This window comes from Nicotiana sylvestris, chromosome 12 (genome assembly GCF_000393655.2).
Source record: "Nicotiana sylvestris chromosome 12, ASM39365v2, whole genome shotgun sequence".
Lineage (NCBI taxonomy): Eukaryota > Viridiplantae > Streptophyta > Magnoliopsida > Solanales > Solanaceae > Nicotiana > Nicotiana sylvestris.
Window position 1 is genome coordinate 33,329,269 of NC_091068.1, and position 21,346 is coordinate 33,350,614.

A 21,346-nucleotide genomic window follows, 5' to 3' on the forward strand; every position below is an offset into this window, starting at 1 on the left:
ATAGACATATAGTATTAGGTTGGCTTGAATAGGCGAGTGAAGCGTTGAAAGAACTTCGCGAGCATAAAAAAATATGTTAACCAATTTTTTTTAGATAAATCAAATAATTAATTCAACCGGAAGAACGCAATAGGAGAAACATTAATCTCATAACCCCAGAATATTCTCATCTCATTGAATTCTTTCCAAGTATTTGCATGTTTGCTTTGCACCTTTGAATTGTTTGCTTGTTTAGTAATTCTGTAGTAATTCTTTGTAGTAAAAATCAAAATCATCATCTTCACAATCACTTGAGTAATACACTTATAAGTAGTTTAGATTGGACAAGAGTTAATCATAAATCCTCGTGGGACGATACTTTTCCATCTCCTTATTACTTATTGATCACGTATACTTGCGTGTACGTTTGGACCAAACAAGTCTTTTACGCTGTCGGGGATCTAGAAACTAGCCACTTGTCTATAACAAGCTTTTATTTGTTTTTGTTCGAGTTTTAATTTGTTTTACTATTTCTGACTCTAATATTCACCTTGAATGCTAAGAAGAAATAATAGTTTGAACAATCTTCCTCCCCTGATCCTAAACCCGAAAGACTTTTTCATTAGTTAAAGAGGGAGGCAGAAGCAAGAGTAAGAACTGTAGAATTGGACGTCGTAGTCCAACCACAGCCAATCGAGATGACAGAGAATGATGAGAGACTGGCGATTGAGGCTGCAAGGCCTAGTCTCGCAAACACGACTCAGGCTATCGTGAAGTTTGACATAACTGGTCACTTCAAGCTGAAACAGTACATGGTGCAACTAACTCAATCTGCATGGCAATTTTTGAATTTGTCGAATGAAGATCCGCAGAGGCACATATAGAACTATTTGGAGATTACAGATACATATAACTATCCGAACGTCTTCAAGGACTATGTCAGACTAACCTTGTTTGCCTTTTTCTCTGTTGGGGCAAGCAAATAAATGGTTCAATAAAGAGCCAACAAACTCAATCCGCACATGGGATGATATAGCTAGGAAATTACTCATCAAACTCTTTCCCACAAAGAAAACAAAGTCACTGAGAAGCCAAATTGTGGGGTTTCAATAAAAGAAATGGTTAGACTATGCGTCAAGCTTGGGAAAGTATAAAAAGCTACTCAGAGATTGTCTGCACCACTATGAAACTGATGAAGTGTTGGGTCATAATTTTGTGAATGGGTTAGGCGATACTTCCAAATTGAGTCTAGACTCAGATTGTGGAGTTAGTTACATGCAAAAGTCATATAGTAAGATTCATACTCTACTGAATAATTTCATTGCAAACAATCATAACCGACAAGGTAAGGGTGAACCACGAAGAATAATAAAACAAAGAGAAGCATTTATAATTGAGCTAGATGATTTCTCAACCATGAGAGAAGATATAACAAAAGTTAGCCAATCAGATGAATAAGATGACAATGCAAGAAGAACACCAAACGTTGTATGTGCAACAGATGAATGCAGTTTGTGAAATTTGTGGAGACGTCCACACAAGTGACTAATATCCAATGAATCTAGAATTTATCTATTATGTGAGCCAGTAGGGTAGGGGTCGAATGAACCAAAATTCTTAATATGGTAACACTTATAATCCCAACTGGAGGAATCACCCAAACTTCCCGTTGGATGGAAATCAGGTTGCCCCAAATTAATACACACCCCAAGGAAACTACAATCAGCCCCAAAAGCCACCACACCAGATAGAAGAAACCACCAAAGATATATTGAAAAAGTTGTTAATTGACAACTAGCAGCTGAGGACTGATGTTCGAAATTTAGAAAGGTAGATTAGGCAATTGGCCGCACATCAAAATACCCGACCTGCATGGGCCCTTCCAAGTGATACTGAGAAGAATCCTCAAGTAAATGCTGTAACTTTGAGGAATGGTAGAGAATTAGAAAAATTACTAAAAATAAAGAAGGAAAAAATCACTTATGAAGGCGAACTGGTTCCTAAAGCTATGGTGGAGGCTGAAAAAGAAATTGAGGAAAGTTAGAAAACACCAGTTGCAAGGCCAAAACCCCCTTAATATGAGCCAAATCCAACTGAATCTCCCAATAAATTTCTTGATATGCTGAGCCAAATCCAACTGAATCTCCCATTAGTTGATGTGTTACGTGAAATTCTAAAGTATGCTAAGTACATCAAGGAGATTGTGGCTAATAAGAGATAATTTATAGAGTTTGAAATAGTAGCACTTACTGAAAAGTGCACTTCACAAATTCAAAGGAAGTTTCCCCAAAAGTTGAAGGATTTTGGGAGCTTCACCATCTCGGTTCGAATTGGTGAGGTTGATGTAGGGCGGGCACTTTGTGATTTGGTGGCTAGCATAAATTTGATGCCTCTCTCGATTTTTAGTTAGTTGGGGTTGGGGTCGCAAGACCAACCACTGTCATGTTGCAGCTTGGTGATAGATCTATTGTTCATCCTGAGGGGTGATAGAGGATGTGCAACTAAAGATTGGGAAATTTATTGTAACGATCCGACCGGACGTTTCATGAGTTATAGCCCCACTTTCTCCAATTTCTGCTTCTTTATATGTTGGTCAGTTGTATTTCATCATATCATGTTGGTTGTTCTGTGTTCGGAGTTGCCTTTGAGTGGAATGAGACACTTAGTCTCTTATTTAGAAGCTTAAGTTGGAAAAGTCAACTAGATGTTGACTTATGTGTAGTAGATCTCAGATGTGAATTTTGATGGTTCGGATAGCTTCGTTAGGTGATTTTGGACTTAGTAGCGTGTTCGGAATGTAATTTGGAGGTGCGTGGTAGGTTTAGGCTTGAATTGGCGAAATTGAAAATTTGAAGTTTTTCGATCGGCTGTGGAAATCTTGTTATCGGGGTCAGAATGGAATTCCGAAAATTGAAGTAGGTCCGCTATGTCATTGCGATGTGTGTGTAAAATTTCAGGTCATTCGGGTGAGGGTGATAGGTTTCGGCTTCATTTGCGGAATTTAGAAGTTTGGAAATCCGTAGGCTTGAATCCGAGGGTGATTTGGTCTTTTGATGTTATTTTGAGTGTTCCGAAGGTTGGAATAAGTTTGAATGGTGATATGTGACTTGTTGGCATGTTTGGTTGAGGTCCCAAGGGCCTCATGATGATTTCGGTAGGTTGACGGATCAAGGATGTGTTGAAGAATTTCTTTCAGCTGTCATAACTGCACATGCGGAGTGGGGACCACGGGTGCGAGACCCGCAAAAGAGCATAAGCAGTCGCAGATGCGGCCACAGGTGAGAAGGGAAGGATCCGCAGGTGCGCGCATGGGATCGCACCTGCGTGATCGCAAATGCGGGTATTTGGATGCAGATGTGGTTAAGGGAGAATAAGTTAAAATCGCAGATGCGGTTGGTTTGACCGTAAAAGCGACGTCGTAAAAGAGAATTATGGACCGCTGATGCGGAAGTTCTGGGCAGAAAGTATATAAGTTCTCTTTTGTGATTTTTAGTCCATTCTTCACCATTTTTGGATGAGTTTGGAGCTTAGAGCTGTGATTTCAAGAGGGAATCGAGGAGTATCTGTGAGGTAAGTTACTTGGGCTTTGTATTTTGTGTTTGTGATGATTTTTCCACTATTTAATCATGAAATTAGTGGAGGATTTGGGATGAAGTTGAAGGGTTAGCGCTTGAGTTTTGGAGAGCCTTGATAGGGGATTTGAGGGGCCAATGGAGGTCCGATTTTGATGATTTTGGTATGTATAGACTCGGGACTAAAAGGAGTTTCTGGTTTTGCGATTTTTGTTGGATTTCGAGACGTGAGCCCAGAAGCCTGGTTTGAGCTAAATTCGGAATTTTTTTATCTAATTTGATTATTTTCGTGTGGAATTCATTCCTTTAGCGTATATTGATGATAATATACTGATTTTGGTTAGATTCAGAGCATTTGGAGGCGAGTGGAGAGGCAAGGGTATCGTGGGTTAGAGTTTTGTCTTGTTTGAGGTAAGTAATGATTGTAAATCTAGTCCTGAGGATATGATCCCAAGATTTCACATTGTTTCACTATTTTGAGGTGAGGCACATGTTAGATGACGAGCGTGAGGGCGTGCACCGTTGGGGATTGTGACTTGGTCCATCCCGTAGCGACTATTAAGTTGCATATTTGACTGATAACTATTTGATACTTATGTGCTCTGGAAAGTATTACTAAGTTTTGGGCTAAATGCCATATTTGGGCCTCGTGCCAAGCTGTTGGACCCTTAGGGGCTTTTTACTACTGTTTCCTCATTGTTTTTGGTTTAAGATCTGTACTCAGTCATGCTATATTTTACTGATTTCATAAGTCAGTCTTATTTACTCCGTTTTGATGCATAAAATGATATTTCGGGGTGAGCACCCTATTTTATTGTTAGCCCGAGTGGCTTGAGAGGTTTCTGACTGAGTGAGGTCGAGGACCTGTGTTGTGAGGATATCATAGGATCGGGCTGCGTGCCACAACATATTGTACTAATTTGTGATATATGAGAGGCCGAGGGCCTGATTTATTATGCCACGAGATGACTTGTTATAGCACTTGTGCTGTAAGAGCCCCTCTGGAGTCTGTACACCCCTAGTGAGCGCGGGTACCCTGAGTGAGGGATATGATGTTGCCCGAGGGGCTGTTCTTGATTCATGTTGTGCCCGAAGGGCTAGTTACGAGTGATTGTGAGGTTTCCCGAGGGGCTGATTCTGAGTGATGTTATGCCCGAGGGGCGGTTTGTGATACATGTCTTGTCCGAGGGGCTATTTATGGTTTTCTTTACTTTTACTCTGAATTCCATTAAACCTCTATTAAAACTGTTGAAAAATATCTTCAAATGATTTTTACCGAAATTGGATTTTAAACGAGATGATTTAACTCATATACTGCTTTGAAAACATGTTGTACTTACTGAGATTTCATGACTTGGATTTATGTGTTTCTTACTGCTCAGTCTTTATTTACCTTTATTACTTACTGAGTTGGCATACTCATATTACTCCTTGCATCTTGTGTGCAGATCCAGGAGTTGCTGGACGTGATAGAGAGCGCTGATCTTTCATCCATCGCAGATATTCGGAGTCGGCAAGGTAGCTGCATGGCGTTTTCCAAACTGTGATAGTCTTAGTTATATATAGACAGTCCTTAATAGATGCTCATGAATTGTGACACCCTGATGTCGGGCCTTTGTTCTTTCCGCACTTGTTATTTAGACTTATGCTGGGAAATATTTTTAATTAATAGCTTGAAACATCTTTATTATGAAATATTATTTTGTTTTGGGATTGTGTCGATGGCCTAGTTTCATGATAGGCGACATTACGACCGAGTTGATTTTGGGGTCGTGACTAGTTGGTATCAAAGCCTAGGTTACATAGGTCTCACGAGTCATGAGCGAGTTTAGTAGAATCTTGCGGATCGGTATGCAGACGTTTGTACTTATCTTCGAGAGGCTGCAGAACCTTTAGGAAAAACCTCACATTCTTGAATTCGTGTCATGCGAATCTGCTGATTCTGGTAACTAAACTTCTATTACTCTATTCTCTCATAGATGGTGAGGACACGTGCTACCGGTCAGGACAGACGGCCACCAGTACCACCAGTTAGGGCCACTAGAGGTCGAGGTAGGGACAGGGGTGTAGCCCGCCCAACAGCTTGGGCAACACCTGCAGATCCACCAGTCGGTCAGTTGCGGACGCTTCAGCAGGACCAACTATGGCACCGGCTGTGCCTATTGTTATCCCTAGCCTTCAAGAGGCCTTAGCCCAGATTCTATCAGTGTGCACTGGCCTGGCTAAAGCGGTCTCAGTTACTACGGCCGCAACTACTTCTCAGGTCGGGAGAGGCACCTAGATTCCCACCGCTCGCACACCTGAGCAGGTTATACAGGGACTTCAGACGCCAGGGGCACCTCAAGCCCAGCCGGTTGTAGCTGCTCAGGACTATGTAGCTCATGTTATGCCAGAGGACGAGCAACGGAAATTGGAGAGGTTTGGGAGACTCTAGCCTCCACCATTTAGTGGTGCTAAGGGTGAGGATGCACATGGTTTCTTGGATAAGTGTCAAAGGATGCTTCGGACTGCAGGTATTTTGGAGACCAGTGGGGTCTCATTTATTACTTTCCAGTTCTCTGGGGCTGCATTTAGTTGGTGGGAGGTTTATGAGAGGCATAGGTCGGTTGGGGCAGCGTCCCTTTCTTGGCAATAGTTCTCCGTTCTCTTTTTGGAGAAGTTTGTACCCGAGTCTCGCCAAGAGGAGTTGCATAGGCAATTCGAGTAGCTTCGTCAGGGTGATAGGTCTGTTACACAGTATGAGATGCAGTTCTCCGAGTTGGCTCGTCATGCGGTCTGGTTGGTTCCCACAGACCAAGAGAGGATCAGAAGGTTTATAGATGGCCTCTATTTTCAGCTTTGGTTGCTTATGACCAGAGAGAGGGTGTCTGGTGCGACTTTTGATGAGGTTTTTGACATAGCTCGATAGATTCAGATGGTTCGTGGTCAGGAGAGGGTTGAGACGGAGGCCAAGAGGCCTCGTGGTCAGGGTGGATTTAGTGGTACTCCTCATGGGGGTCAGTTTCAACATGGCAGAGGCCGTCCATTCAGGCATGCTCAGTCAGCTTGCCCAATTCATCGTGGGGCATCATCGGGCTATGGTTATCACAGTTCTCATCAGGGCCATTCATCACTTAGTGCCCTTCCAGCCCAGAGTTCATCCCGTGCTCCATCAGTTTAGGGGTTCCCTTCAGTCCCCATCTCCGGCACCAGGGGTTGTTATGAGTGGAGTTGGGGCATATGTGGAGGCAATGTCCTTGTCATCATAGGGGTCCGCCTCAGTAGAGGAGTCAACCATCGACTTCAACACCAATTACTTCACCACCCACCCAGTCAGCTAGAGGTGGAGGACAGTCAGCTAGGGGTCGCCCTAAAGGGGGAGGTCGGTCAGGTGGTGGTCAGGCTCATTTTTATGAACTCCCAGCCAGACCAGATGCTATTGCTTTAGATGCTATAATTATAGGTATTGTCTCAATCTGCCATAGAGATGCCTCTGTGCTATTTGATCCTGGTTCCACTTTTTCATATGTGTCATCATATTTTGCTCATTACCTGGATATGCCCCATGAGTCTCTTATTTCATCTGTTCGTGTATCTACTCCGGTAGGCAATACTATTATTGTGGACCACATATATCGATCGTGTGTGGTGACTATTGGGGGTTTGGAGACCCGAGTGGACCTTCTGTTGCTTTGTATGGTTGATTTTGATGTGATATTAGGCAAGGATTGGTTATCTCCATGTCGTACTATTTTGGATTGTCATGCTAAGACAGTGACGTTGGCCATGCCAGGTGTGCCATGGATTGAGTGGCGAGGTTTGTCGGATTATGTTCCCAGTAGAGTGATTTCATTTTTGAAGGCCTAACGGATGGTTGGAAAGGTTTGTCTTTCTTATTTGACCTTTGTAAGGGATGTTAGTGCATAGACTCCTACCATTGATTTAGTCCTGGTAGTGAGGGACTTTCTGGATATGTTTCATGCAGACCTACCGGGCATTCCACCGCACAAGGATATTGAATTTGATATTGATTTGGTGCCGGGCATTTAGCCCATTTCTATTCCACCGTATCGTATGGCACCGGCAGAGTTGAAGGAGCAGCTTCAAGAACTCCTTAATAAGGGGTTTATTCGGCCTAGTGTGTCGCCTTGGGGTGCGCCTGTTCTATTTGTGAAGAAGAAGGATTGGCACAATGAGGATGTGCATTGATTACAGGCAGCTGAACAAAGTCACAATCAAGAACAAGTACCCTTTGCCTCGTATTGATGATTTATTTGACCAGCTTCAGGGAGCGAGGGTGTTCTCCAAGATTGATCTCACGTCGAGGTATCACCAATTGAAGATCAGGGACTCGGATATTCTTAAGACAGCTTTTAGGACCCGATATGGTCATTATGAGTTCCTTGTGATGTCTTTCGGACTGACCAATTCCCCAGTAGTGTTCATGCATTTAATGTACAGTATGTTTCGGCCTTATCTCAACTCGTTTGTTATTGTATTCATTGATGATATTCCGGTGTACTCGCGTAGTCATGAGGAGCATGCTGAGCATTTGAGAGTTGTATTGCAGCGGTTGAGGGAGGATAAGCTTTATGCAAAGTTCTCCAAGTGTGAGTTTTGGCTCAGTTCAGTGGCTTTCTTGGGGCACGTGGTTTCCATTGAGGGTATTCAGGTTGATCCGAAGAAGATAGAGGCGGTTTAGAGTTGGCCCAGACCGTCCTCAACCATAGAGATTCGTAGTTTTCTTGGTTTGGCGGGTTATTACCGTCAGTTCGTTCATGGATTTTCATCTATAGCATCACCCTTGACCAAACTGACTCAAAAGGGTGCTCCTTTCCGGTGGTCGGATGAGTGTGAGGCGAGCTTTCAGAAGCTTAAGACTGCCTTGACCATAACTCTAGTGTTAGTTTTGCCATCAGCTTCAGGTTCATTTATAGTATATTGTGATGCTTCTAAAGTTGGTATTGGCTGTGTTGATGCACGAGGGTAGAGTGATTGCTTATGTTTCTCGTCAGTTGAAGCCCCATAAGAAGAACTACCATGTTCATGATTTGGAGTTGGCTGCCATTATTCACGCGTTGAAGATTTTGAGGCATTATCTCTATAGTGTGTCTTGTGAGGTATTTACTGATCATCGTAGCCTCCAGCACTTGTTCAAGCAGAAGGATCTCAATTTGATGCAGCGGGGATGATTGGAGCTGCTAAAGGATTATGATATTACTATCTTGTACCATTCGGGGAAGGCTAATGTAGTGGTCGATTCCTTGAGTAGGAAGGCAGTGAGTATGGGCAATTTGGTGTATATTTATGTTGGGGAGAGACCTCTTGCAGTTAATGCTCAGGCCTTGGCCAATCGGTTCGTGAGGTTGGATATTTCGGAGCTTAGTCGGGTCTTAGCTTGTGTGGTTTCTCGGTATTCCTTGTTTGATCGCATTAGAGAGTGTCAGTATGATGATCCTCATTTGCTTATTCTCAAGGACAGGGTTCAGCACGACGATGCCAAAGATGTGACTATTGGTGATGATGGGGTATTGAGAATGCAGGGCCGGATATGTGTGCCCAATGTGGATGGGCTTCGAGAGTTGATTCTGGAGGAGGCCCATAGCTCGCGGTATTCCATCCATCCGAGGGCCGCGAAGATTTATCAGGATTTGAGGTAGCACTACTGGTGGAGAACAATGAAAAAAGATATAGTGGGATTTGTAGCTCGGTGTCTCAATTGTCAGTAGGTGAAATATGAGCATCAGAGACCGGGTGGCTTGCTTCAGCAGATGGATATTCCAAAGTAGAAGTGGAAGCGGATCACCATGGATTTCGTAGTTGGACTCCCATGGACTTTGAGGAAGTTCGATGCTATTTGGGTGATTGTGGATCGGCTGACCAAATCCATGCACTTCATTCCTATGTGTACTACCTATTCTTCAGAGCGGTTAGCTGAGATTTATATCCAAGAGATTGTTCGCCTGTATGATGTTCCAGTTTCCGTCATTTGAGATAAAGGTACTCAGTTTACATCGAAGTTTTGGAGAGTCGTGCAGTGAGAATTGGGTACTCAGGTAGAGTTGAGCATAATTTTTCACCCTCATAAGGACGGGCAGTCCGAGCACACTATTTAAATATTAGAGGACATGTTGTGCACTTGTTATTGATTTTGGGGGTTTATGGGACAAGTTTCTACCGCTCGTGGAGTTTGCATATAACAACAGTTATCAGTCGAGTATTCAGATGGCTTCATATGAGGCTTTATATGGGAGATGGTGTGGATCTCTAGTAGGTTGGTTTAAGCCGGGTGAGGCTAGACTTTTGGGTACAGGCTTAGTGTAGGATGCTTTGGACAAGGTGAAAGTGATTCAGGAGCGGCTTCGTACAGCGCAGTCAAGACAAAAGAGTTATGCTGACAGGAAGGTTCGTGATGTGTCTTACATGGTTGGGGAGAAGGTTCTACTGAAGGTTTCACCCATGAAGGGGGTCATGAGATTTGGAAAGAAGGGTAAATTGAGTCCTCAGTTCATTGGGCCTTTTGAGGTGCTTCGGAGGATTGGGGAGGTGGTTTATGAGCTAGCTTTGCCACCTAGCTTGTCGAGTGTTCATCCGGTATTTTATGTTTCTATGCTCCGGAAGTATATTGGCAATCCGTCTCATATTTTGGACTTCAGCACGGTTTCTATGCTCCGGAAGTATATTGGCGATCTGAAAGTTGAGATCAAAGGATATAGCTTCAGTGAAAGTGCAGTAGAGAGGTCGGCCCGTGGAGGAGGCTACTTGGGAGATCGAGCGAGAGACGCAGAGCGGATATCCACACCTATTTGAGACTTCAGGTATATTTCTTGACTCATTCGAGGACGAACGTTTGTTAAAGAGGGGGAGGATGTAACAACCCAGCCGTTCGTTTCATGAGTTATAGCCATGCTTTCCCCCATTTCTGCTTCTTTATGTGTTGGTCAGTTGTATTTCATCGTATCATGTTGGTTGTTCTGTGTTCGGAGTTGCCTTTGAGTAGAATGAGACACTTAGTCTCTTATTTAGAAGTTTAAGTTGGAAAACTCAACTGGATGTTGACTTATGTGTAGAAGATCTCAGATGTGAATTCTGATGGTTCGGATAGCTCTGTTAGGTGATTTTGGACTTAGGAGCATGTTCGGAATATAATTTGGAGGTATGTGGTAGATTTAGGCTTGAATTAGAAAAATTAGAAATTTGGCATTTTCCGGTTGGCTGTGAAAATCTTGATATCGGGGTCGGAATGGAATTCCGAAAATTGGAGTAGGTGCGTTATATCATTTGCGACGTATGTGCAAAATTTCAGGTCATTCAGGGTGAGGTTTGATAGGTTTCAGCATCGTCTGCGGAATTCGGGAGTTTGGAAATCCGTAGGCTTGAATCCGAGGGTGATTTGGTATTTTGATTTTGTTTTGAGTGTTCCGAAGGTTGGAATAAGTTTGAATGGTGATATGGGACTTGTTGGCATGTTTGGTTGAGGTCCCGAGGGCCTCGAGATGATTTTGGGAGGTTGACAGATCAAGGATAGGATTGAGGATATGCTGAAGAATTTCTTTCAATTGTCATAACCGCACCTGAGGAGTGGGGACTGCAGGTGCGAGGCCCGCAAAAGCGCATAAGCAGCTACAGATGCGACCATAGGTGAGAAGGGCAGGAGCCACAAGTGCGGGCATGGGACCGCACCTGCGTGATCGCAGATGCGGGTACTGCACACAGATGCGGTTAAGGGTGAATAAGTGAAAACTGCAGATGCAGTTGGTTTGACCGCAGAAGCGGCGCCGCAGAAGTGACTTATGGACCGCAGATGCGGAAGTTCTGGGCAAAAGGTATATAAGTTCTCCTTCGCGAATTTCAGTCCATTCTTCACCATTTTGGACGAGTTTGGAGCTTAGAGTTGTGATTTCAAGAGGGAATCAAGAAGTATCAGTGAGGTAAGTTACTTGAGCTTTGTATTTTGTGTTTGTGATGATTTTTCCACTATTTAATCATGAAATTAGTGGAGGATTTGGGGCGAAGTTGAAGGGTTAGCGTTTGAGTTTTCGAGAGCTTTGATTGGGGACTTGAGGGGCCAATGAAGGTCCGATTTTGATGATTTTTGTATGTATAAACTCGGGAGAAAAAGGAGTTTCTAGTTTTTCGATTTTTTTGGATTTTGAGACTTGGGCCCAGGAGCCGGGTTTGAGCCAAATTCGGGATTTTTGGTCCAATTTGATTGTTTTCGTGTGGAATTAATTCCTTTAGCGTATATTGATGATAATATACTGATTTTGGTTAGATTCGGAGCATTTGGAGTCCGAGTCGAGAGGCAAGGGCATCGCGGGTTAGAGTTTTGTCCGGTTTAAGGTAAGTAATGATTGTAAATCTTGTCCTGAGAGTATGAAACCCCGGATTTCACATCGTTTCACTATTTTGAGGTGACACGCATACTAGATGACGAGCGTGAGGGCGTGCACCGTTGAGAATTATGACTTGGTTCGTCCCGTAGCGACTATTAAGTTGCGTATTTGACTGAAAACTATGTGATACTTTTGTGCTCGAGAAAGTATTACTATGTTTTGGGCTGAATGCCATATTTGGGCCTCGTGCCAAGCTATTAGACTCTTAGGGGCTTTTTACTACTGTTTCCTCACTGTTTTTGGTTTAAGATCTGTACTCAGTCATGCTATATATTACTGATTTCATAAGTCAATCTTATTTAATCCGTTATGATGCACAAAATGATATTTTGGGGTGAGCACCCTATTTTATTGTTAGCTCGAGTGGCTTGAGAGGTTTCTGATTGAGTGAGGCTGAGGGACTGTATTGTGAGGATATCATGGGATCGGGTTGCGCGCCGTAGCATATTGTACTGATTTGTGATATATGAGAGGCCGAGGGCCTGATTTATTATGTCATGAGATGGCTTGTTATAATGCTTGGGCTGTAGGAGCCCCTCCGGAGTCCGTACACCCCCAGTGAGCGCGGGTACCATGAGTGAGTGATATGATGTTGTCCGAGGGGCGATTCTTGATTCATGTTGTACCCGAGGGGCTGATTACGAGTGATTGTAAGATTGCCCAAGGGGCTGATTCTGAGTGATGTTATGCCCGAGGGGTGGTTTACGATACATGTCTTGCCCGAGGGGCTATTTATGATTTTATCACTTTTACTCTGAATTCCATTAAACCTCTGTTGAAACTGTTGAAAAATATCTTCAAATGATTTTTACCAAAATTGGATTTTAAACGAGATAATTTGACTCATATACTAATTTGAAAGCATGCTGTACTTACTGAGATTTCATGATGTGGATTTATGTGTTTCTTATTGCTCAGTATTTATTTACCTTTATTACTTACTAAGTTGGCGTACTCACATTACTCCCTGCACCTTGTGTGCAGATCTATGAGTTGCTGGACATGATAGCGAGCGTTGATCTTTCATCCGTCGCAGATATTCGGAGTCGGCAAGGTAGCTGCATGGTGTTCGCAGCCTTTCTCTTCTCCCTCTTATATTCTTTAGACTATATTAGTGTTTTCCAAACTGTGATAGTCTTAGTTGTATTCAGACAGTCCTTAGTAGATACTCGTGACTTGTGACACCCCGATGTCGGGCCTTTGTTCTTTCCGCACTTGTTATTTAGACTTATGCTGTGAAATTTTATTAATTAATAGCTTGAAACATCTTTATTATGAAATATCGTTTTGTTTTGGGATTGTGTCGGCTGGCCTAGTTTCATGATAGGCTCCATCACGATTGAGTTGGTTTTTGGGTCGTGACATTTATTCTTTCGGTGGATTTCATCATATTGAAAAATGAAGCTGATGAACACGTCTCAATCATGTTGAGACGACCTCCCTTAGTCACCGCCGATGTTGTGATAAAAGTTCGTAAAGGAAAACTGATTCTCTAATTGATAATGTGGAAGTAGTATATATTGTGTACAAGGCAACCAGGCCTCCAAGTCACTATGAGGATCTAGCTATGATCTACGTGGTTGAAAAGGAAGAAGAAGAAGAAGAAGAAGAAGAAGAAGACATATCTGAATGACTCCCTAGAGAAAACAATTATGTTATTTGACAACATTGAATTGGATGACGAGGTTAAGGAGATGGTGTATCATCTGGATGCATGTGCTTACATCAAATGGATGATTAATTTCGAGCATCTAGATAGACCAACTAGGCCACCACCCAAGTTGTCCATCAAAGAAGCTCCAAAGTTGGAGCTCAAGCCCTTACCCTCTCACCTTCATTATGCTTATTTGGGTGCTAATGAAACTTTACTTGTTGTTGTATCTTTTAAGTTGTCTATTTTTCAGGAGGAAAAGCTGTTTTGCGTGCCTCTAGAGTATAAACATGCGATTGGAAGGACCATGACTAACATTCGTGGTATTAGCCCAATGTTTTGTATGCATAAAATTCTAATGGAGGATGGGCACAAACTAAGTGTGGAACACCAACGCCGCTTGAATCCAGTTATGAAGGAAGAGGTAAGAAAGGAAGTCATAAAGTGGATAGATGCAAGTATTATCTTTCCTATCTTTGACAGTAAGTGGGTAAGTTAAGTATAGTGTGTGCCTAAGAAGGGTGTAATTATGGTGGTCATAAATAAGAATAAGAATTAATTCTAATTAGAACTGTCACATATTGGAGAATTTGCATAGACTACTGAAAGTTAAATAATGCTACTAGAAAGGATCAATCTCCCCCCCCCCATTAATTGATTAAATGTTAGCTAGGTTGTCCTGACAAGACTATTATTGTATTCTTGATGGATATTCTAGATATAATCAAATATTAATTGCACCATATGACCAAGAGAAGACTACAACTACCCAACCGGTCATTTTGAGCTCTAGCACGTCGCTCGCCAGTTTGAGACCTTGAGTAGCTTCACTTCATGTATTATGACTTGTACGTGTGGTCAGAATTAAATTTCGAAAGTTCAGAGTTGATTTGGATAGAAAATTCTAAATTCAGAAGCTTTAAGTTGGAAAAGTTGATAAAGTTTGACTTTTGAGTAAATGACCTCGGAATCAGAATTTAAAGGTTCCAATAGGTTCGTAGGATGATTTCGGACTTGGGCGTATGCTCGATTTGGGTATCGTATCGCCAGGGAGGATTTCGGCGCCTATTAGGGAAAGTTGGGATTTTGGAAGAATTTCATAAATTTAAATTGAAGTGTATTTTAATGTTATCAATGTCCGCTTGGGATTTCGACCCTGGGAATCGCTCTGTATGGTGATTTTGGTCTTAGGAGCGCGTCCATATGTAGATTTGGAGGTTCGTAGATCATTTCGGGGTCATTTGGTGAAAGTTAGAAATTTGAAGGTTTTGGGAAGTTTGACTGGGAGTGAACTTTTTGATATCGGATTTGGATTTCAATTACAGAAGTTGGAACATGTCCATTATGTCATTTACGACTTGTGTGCAAAATTTGAAGTCATTTCGGATTGATTTGATATGCTTTGGTGCAAATTATAGAATTTGAAAATTTCATAACTCACAATTCGATTTGAGGTGCGATTCGTAGTTTCGGCATTATTTTATGTGATTTGAGGCCTCAACTAATTTCGTATCATATTTTGGGACTTGTTGGTATGATTTGACAGGATCCCGAGGGGCTTGGGTGGATTTTGGATGATTGGTTGAGAGACTAGTAAAAATAAGAAATTTGGAGTTTCACCATGGTCAATATTGGGTTAATACGACCTCTTTTCAGTATTTTGAGTGCACGATCAAGTCCGTAACGTATTTTATGGTTGAAATTCATATATGTTTTGTGTCTGGGAGGTTCCAGATGAGTTTTGGGGTGGTTTCGGATCATTTCGGAGAAGTTTGGGTTTGCTGGTTTCTGGTGAGGCACTGTTCATTCGCAATTGTGAATACTGTTCATTGGAGTTTACTGTTCATTCGCAAATGCAAAGTTTTTGTCCGCAAATGCAAACCTGAGCAGATTGTATTAAATCAGGATTTTGCTTATTTCTCTCTCGGTTTGGGCAATTTTTGGAGAGCTTCGAGGGGGGATTAGCATCATCTATTGCAAGGTAAGTAATTCCCGCATATTATTAGCTAACTACATGGATTGTACAAGGATTTAACCATGGAAATTAGTAGAAATTGTGAGATTTTGAAAGAAACCTAGAAATTAATATTTTTGGACTTTTACCACGAAATTGGACATGGGATTAGGAATACATTATATATTTGAGTTCGTAGCTTTATGGTTAAATATTATCTTTGAAAATTTGTGGAATCCGGGCATGTGAGCCCGAGGGTTGACTTTATTAACTTTTCGAGCGGAGTTGAGAATTGTTATAAATTAATTTACTATGAGTATTAGAATATATTTTTATTGATTTGCATGTTGTTTGACTAGTTTTCGAGCGACGAGCATCTGTTTGAAGTGTTAGAGTGGCATTGGAGCCGGTTATAGAACTTCTGAGCGAAGGAAGTCTCCTGTCTAACCCTGTGAGGGGAAAATTTCCCCGTAGGTGTTATTCTTGTTATATGCTGCATGTTGTGGGCGTTGTGCACGTATGAGATAATGAGTGTCCGTGCGCATGCTAGAATTTTTAAGTATATCCGAGTAGATTAGGATTCACACCATGCTTTATTTGTACGGATTGAGTTATTATTGCCTGCTTAGTTACTTGATTACATGTTACGACCCAAGACTAGACTTGTATAGAGTTATAGACTCGCTATTGTAGAGATGTGACGCGCTACTTGATTTAGCCGTAGATAATTGTGCTCCCCTAACAAATTCCTCCCGTGTTGTGCGTTTTCATAGAAAAGCTTCCTTAAAGTTCATAACTCACACATTTTTTCGTGAGTAGGGTCAAGGACCCATTAAAGCTTCTCATTTTAATAGGATCGGGATGTTCGCCTCGGTAGTATATAGATACATCTATGGTTCGTGTCGTTCGATCCTCGGCAGTGCGCACATTATAATAGGATTGGGCCATTCGCCTCAGCAGGATTATGTACCACACTCTCGTGGGAGCGGGCCGTTCGCCTCAGTAGTATAATAAATATATCTATGGTTCGTATGGTTCGAACCTCGACAATGCACACATATTATGATGGGATCGGGCCATACGCCTCGGCATTTCTATAAAATACTCCTATGGAATCGTGCGTAGTATTTGTCAAAAAGCCAGTGTATCTGGGAATTTTCCTGATTTGAATCATGACAATCTATCTGGTGAGGTCCATTATATATATATATATATTCTCCGATTGATGAGGTAACTGCTAATCAAGAGTTTGAGTTGGTGATTAAGAGGAGGATTGTACCACGTATTTATACTTGTTTATTTCACTTATTTACTCTACCCTATATCTGTTTGTTTCTTACTGTGTCTGTCTTATTGGACCACTAGTAAGTGTCAATGTCGACCCCTCGTCACTACTTCTCTGGGGTTAGGCTAGATACTTACTGGGTACACGTTAATTTACGTACTCATGTTGCACTTGCTGCACTTATTGTGCAGGTATACATATATGTTTCTAGTGGTCTTTTGGGTGTAGGGGCACGACTATTGTTGGGACTTTACGGTGAGTTTCACTTCCTTGTTACGATCCGCAGCATGCAAAGTCTCCATCAGAGTTATTTATATTCTTCTGTCTAACTTGTATTCCAGACAGTTGTTGTATTTTATTATATTTACTAGTTGATGCTTATGCACTTGTGACACCGGGGTATGGGATATTCTGTAAATTGTCTGGGGTTTTACCTAGCTATTACACCCTTTAATTATTTATTCTATTTAAATAAGTTTCCATGATTTTTTTAAAGCATTGATTTCTTTATCTAATAAGATTCATAATTTTGAAAGTAATAAAATGATCGACTAATGTGATAATTCACCGTTGGCTTGCCTGACGGAAACGTTAGGCGCTATCATGACCTATATTGGATTTTGGGTAGTGACAAAGACCACTGTCACTTGTCCTTGTAAGATTTTTCAAAGGTGCATGATGACAATCTTCACTAATATGGTAGAAAATTTTGTTGAAGTGTTTATGTATGATTTTTCTGTCTTCAGACCATCTTTTGATAAATGCTTAAAAAATTTGAGTAAAGTGTTTGTTAGGTGTGAAGAGACAAACTTGGTGCTGAATTGGGAGAAGTGTTATTTTTGGTATGTGAAGGGATTGTACTCGGGCACAAAGTGTACAAAAATGGGTTGGAGGGGGACAAGGCAAAAGTGGGAGAAATTGATAAATTGTCACCTCCAATTTCTGTCAAAGGAGTCATAAGCTTTCTAGGTTATGCAGGTTTCTATCATAGATTCATTAAAGATTTTTCTAACACTTTCAGCTCCCTTGTGCAGGTTTCTTGAGAAGGACACACCTTTCAAGTTTGATGATCATTACTTGAAGGCATATGAGGAACTTAAAAATAGATTGGTGAGTGCACCAATTATCACCGCCTGGACTGGAGGGCCTTTTGAGTTGATGTGTGATGCCATCGGCACAACAATTGAGGTTGTACTGGTACAAAGGAAAAATAAAGTGTTCCACTCAATTTACAATGCCAACAAAACTCTAAATCCAACACCAATAAATTACACAGTTACAGACAAAGAGTTGTTAGCAGTAGTATGGGCGTTTGACAAATTTAGGGCCTACTTGGTAGGAACTAAAGTCATCGTCTACATAAAACCATGCAACCATCAAGTATTTGTTTGAGAAAAAGATGTTAAACCTAGACTAATTTGATGGGTTCTTCTTTTGTAGGAATTTGATGTGGAAATCCGAGATCGAAATGGGACCAAAAATTAGGTAGTCGATCACTTACCGCGCTTGGAAACTCGCGCGTATGTTGATGAAGATGGAGAGATTCAGAAAAGATTTCCTGATGAGCGATTGTTAGTCGTCACAGCTGGCGCAGCCCCATGGCATGCTGACTATGTGAACTTTATTGTAAGTGGGGTGACGTCTTCAGAGTTGTCACCAGATGGTAAGAGAAATTTCATTAATAATGTTAGATTATATCTATGGGATGAGCCATTTTTGTTTAAGCATTGTGCAGATCAGTTGGTGCACCACTGTTCCCCTGAGGAAATGGAAGACATTTTGCATGATTGTCATGCATCACCTTATGAAAGGCACCACGGTGGATACAAACGGTTGCAAAGGTGTTGTATTAAAGATTCTTTTGGCCCACATTGCTCAAGGATGCACATGCTTTTGTGAAAAGATGTGATGGGTGCCAAATAACTAGCACAATTTCAAAGAGGCATGAGATGCCGTTGAAGGACATACTTGAGGTCAAAATCTTTGATGTTTGGGTAATGGACTTCATGTGGTCGTTTCCATCATCCAATGGCCATAGGTACATCTTCGTTGCAATTAATTATGTGTCAAGCCGTTCTATTGTTCAATTTAAGGTTGAAGCTCTTTCCTATGAAGCTCAAGTCTAGATGGTCGAGGCCATCGAAGTGGTGTTGGATACGAAGCATGGAGTTGTTGATCTACGAGATCCCGAAGTGATGGTACGTTCTTAGTCAATGGGCAAAGAGTTAAACACTATTGGTGTGGCGGCGTTTGTCGTCACAAAACTTAGATAGACTTGGTTGATGCTTGAGGGAATATTATGCATCATGTCGCGACATTAAATCAGACGCTTCATAGGAGGTAACCCATTGTGATGTTGTATTCGTGATTCCATGGCATTAACTAAGGCTCTTGTTGGGAGGAAACCCAATTCGTATATTAGTCTAGATTAATTAGATTTTTCTTTTGTATTTAGGTACTAACGAGTTGAGTTTTGGCGTTTGAATAGGTACGGGAGCGTATTGGGAGGTCAAAGCACATGAAGGAGTATAGAAAATGGATTGGAAATCACTTGAGTACGCTTCAGACCTCTCAAAGTAGGACAAGAACTGTGCCCTAGTCCAGGAGACACGCTCTTTCACGAGAACTGGACCGCGTGCCAGACCAGGCATCACGCGCGCTCTCTCGCGCCCAAGCTCACCCCGCCCAACCTTCCCCTTGACCCAGACCTCGCATCGCCTACTTTGTTGCACGATGGGCCTCACGTCCCAACTCACGAGGCTAGATAATTTTTCGTCCTTGTTCCATTTTCAAACCCCCACAACATTTTTAAAAATACGCACACTCAAATTTCTCACTGCCAACCCATCCCCTTATATCCTTCCCTCACTTAAATTTCCCAACTTTTCTCTCACACACTCATACACTCAATCTCACCACTATTGAAGATAACTACTCCTCTTTCGATATCTAAGGTATTAATTCTTCTCAATCTTTCTTCTATTTTGGGATTGATTGAGGTAAATTGGATCATGCAAACTTTTTGAATGGCTTGAATGTGAAATTATGCATACTTGTCCCAACCCCATGAACCCCATAGGATTGATATTCTTGTTACACAAATGAATGTTTACACTCAAATTCCAAGCCGATTTGGGAGGGTGGAGCAATCCCTCATCCACACGAAAGCTTCATAATAGCTAGTGTGTAACATGTGTTTGATAAAATGACTCAAAGTCATGTTTTGTCCCAGTTGGAGCCCTAGTCTCTAGAATTGATACATTAGTGGGTTGTAAGTGTCCCTATCATAACATTTATGTGTGGAGTGTCTCACCGAAGCCAGCTTGAAGGTTTCAAATATGGCACTTATATTGTTTTCCCCCATGAACTAGGTGTCTTGTAGCTACAATCATTGCTTAATTTCAAGTTGTGAAGTCTACGTAGCATTGACAATAATATGGTAATATCTTAAGTGTGGGATCGTATGACCATGTTTCGAATTGATTCAATGTCCTCTGAAGTTGACTAACATATATTTGTGCAGGTAAGAAAATGGTACAACCAAAACCAAATGCACCACTAATGGAAAAAGGAAAGGGCAAAGCTATTGCCCCTACTAAAGGCAATACATCCTCCACACCTCCACCAAAAAAGAGAAAAGGAGGATATGCCACTTCTAGTTATGACTATAAGCAGTTGTAGCCTCACATCCAAGGCCTCAGGGTGATCATGAATATGGGCTGAACAACATGCCCCCATCCACCAAGACGTGGTATAAGATTTGTAGTCCTAAACATATGCACCCCGATTTAGTTGTTGATGAGCGGCATTGCGATCTAAGTATCCACCCATTTGAAGTATATTCATAAGCTAGGGTTGAACTATGTTTTCGGGAACCCTGGGGACATTAATATGAACCTTAATCAAGTTCTATGATGGGTGGGATCAAGATAAGGTTATTGCCTATTCGGGAAAGGTTGATCGATATTTCTTCATCTACTCTATGCAACTACTTGGGATCTCCGGATGTTCCACATGAGTCATTGTGTAACTTCATTGCCCGCCCTACATATCAATAGCTCCTACACACTTTGTATGGTGCCAATTTTGTGGGTGCCTGGGTTTGTCACAAAAAGATTCACCGCCATAGAAAATTTCAAAAGAAGAAGATGAATTTGGAGGCTCATGTTTGGTTGAAATTGATCAACACTCAGTTGTTACCTTGCAATCATGATACTATGATGGGGAGCGAGAGTGTGTGCTTGCTTTATTTCTTAATGACCGGCCAAAAAGTGAATGTGGGTCTATTTGATACGCTACCAGATGGCACATGTGTGAAGGAGAAAGAGGATAGATAGATTGTTCTTTGGAAACATATTGACACAATATCTGAGAATGGAGAAAGTAGATGAGGAGCCAGAGTTTGATGTAATCATTCCAGCACCACTTAGAGGGACCGATATTACAAGCATCCGAGCTAAGGAGGAAAATGATATGACAATGCTTACTGGTTTCGAGCACAATGCTCGTGATGATAGCTTCATGGTTATG

At 41.7% G+C, this 21,346-nt stretch overlaps 1 protein-coding gene across 1 annotated transcript; it reads left to right on the forward strand.

Moving 5' to 3' along the window:
* The first annotated feature begins 677 nt into the window (after positions 1–677).
* On the forward strand, positions 678–20,497 carry LOC138882880 (uncharacterized). The gene is made up of 9 exons (XM_070163516.1): positions 678–817; positions 13,515–14,001; positions 17,008–17,071; positions 17,158–17,215; positions 17,563–17,658; positions 17,851–18,196; positions 18,302–18,479; positions 18,552–18,662; positions 20,340–20,497. The coding sequence occupies exons 1-9, from the start codon at positions 678–680 to the stop codon at positions 20,495–20,497; spliced, it is 1,638 nt and encodes a 545-aa protein (XP_070019617.1).
* Positions 20,498–21,346: the final 849 nt, after the last annotated feature.

Excerpts from the sequence above, each read along its gene's own strand:
- LOC138882880 (XM_070163516.1), top strand. The coding sequence starts at position 678 with ATGACAGAGAATGATGAGAGACTGGCGATTGAGGCTGCAAGGCCTAGT. Across the intron at positions 818-13,514 it reads CAACTAACTCAATCTGCATG|GAAGAAGAAGAAGAAGAAGA; the intron begins GCAATTTTTGAA and ends GTGGTTGAAAAG. Across the intron at positions 14,002-17,007 it reads ATCCAGTTATGAAGGAAGAG|GTATACATATATGTTTCTAG; the intron begins GTAAGAAAGGAA and ends CTTATTGTGCAG.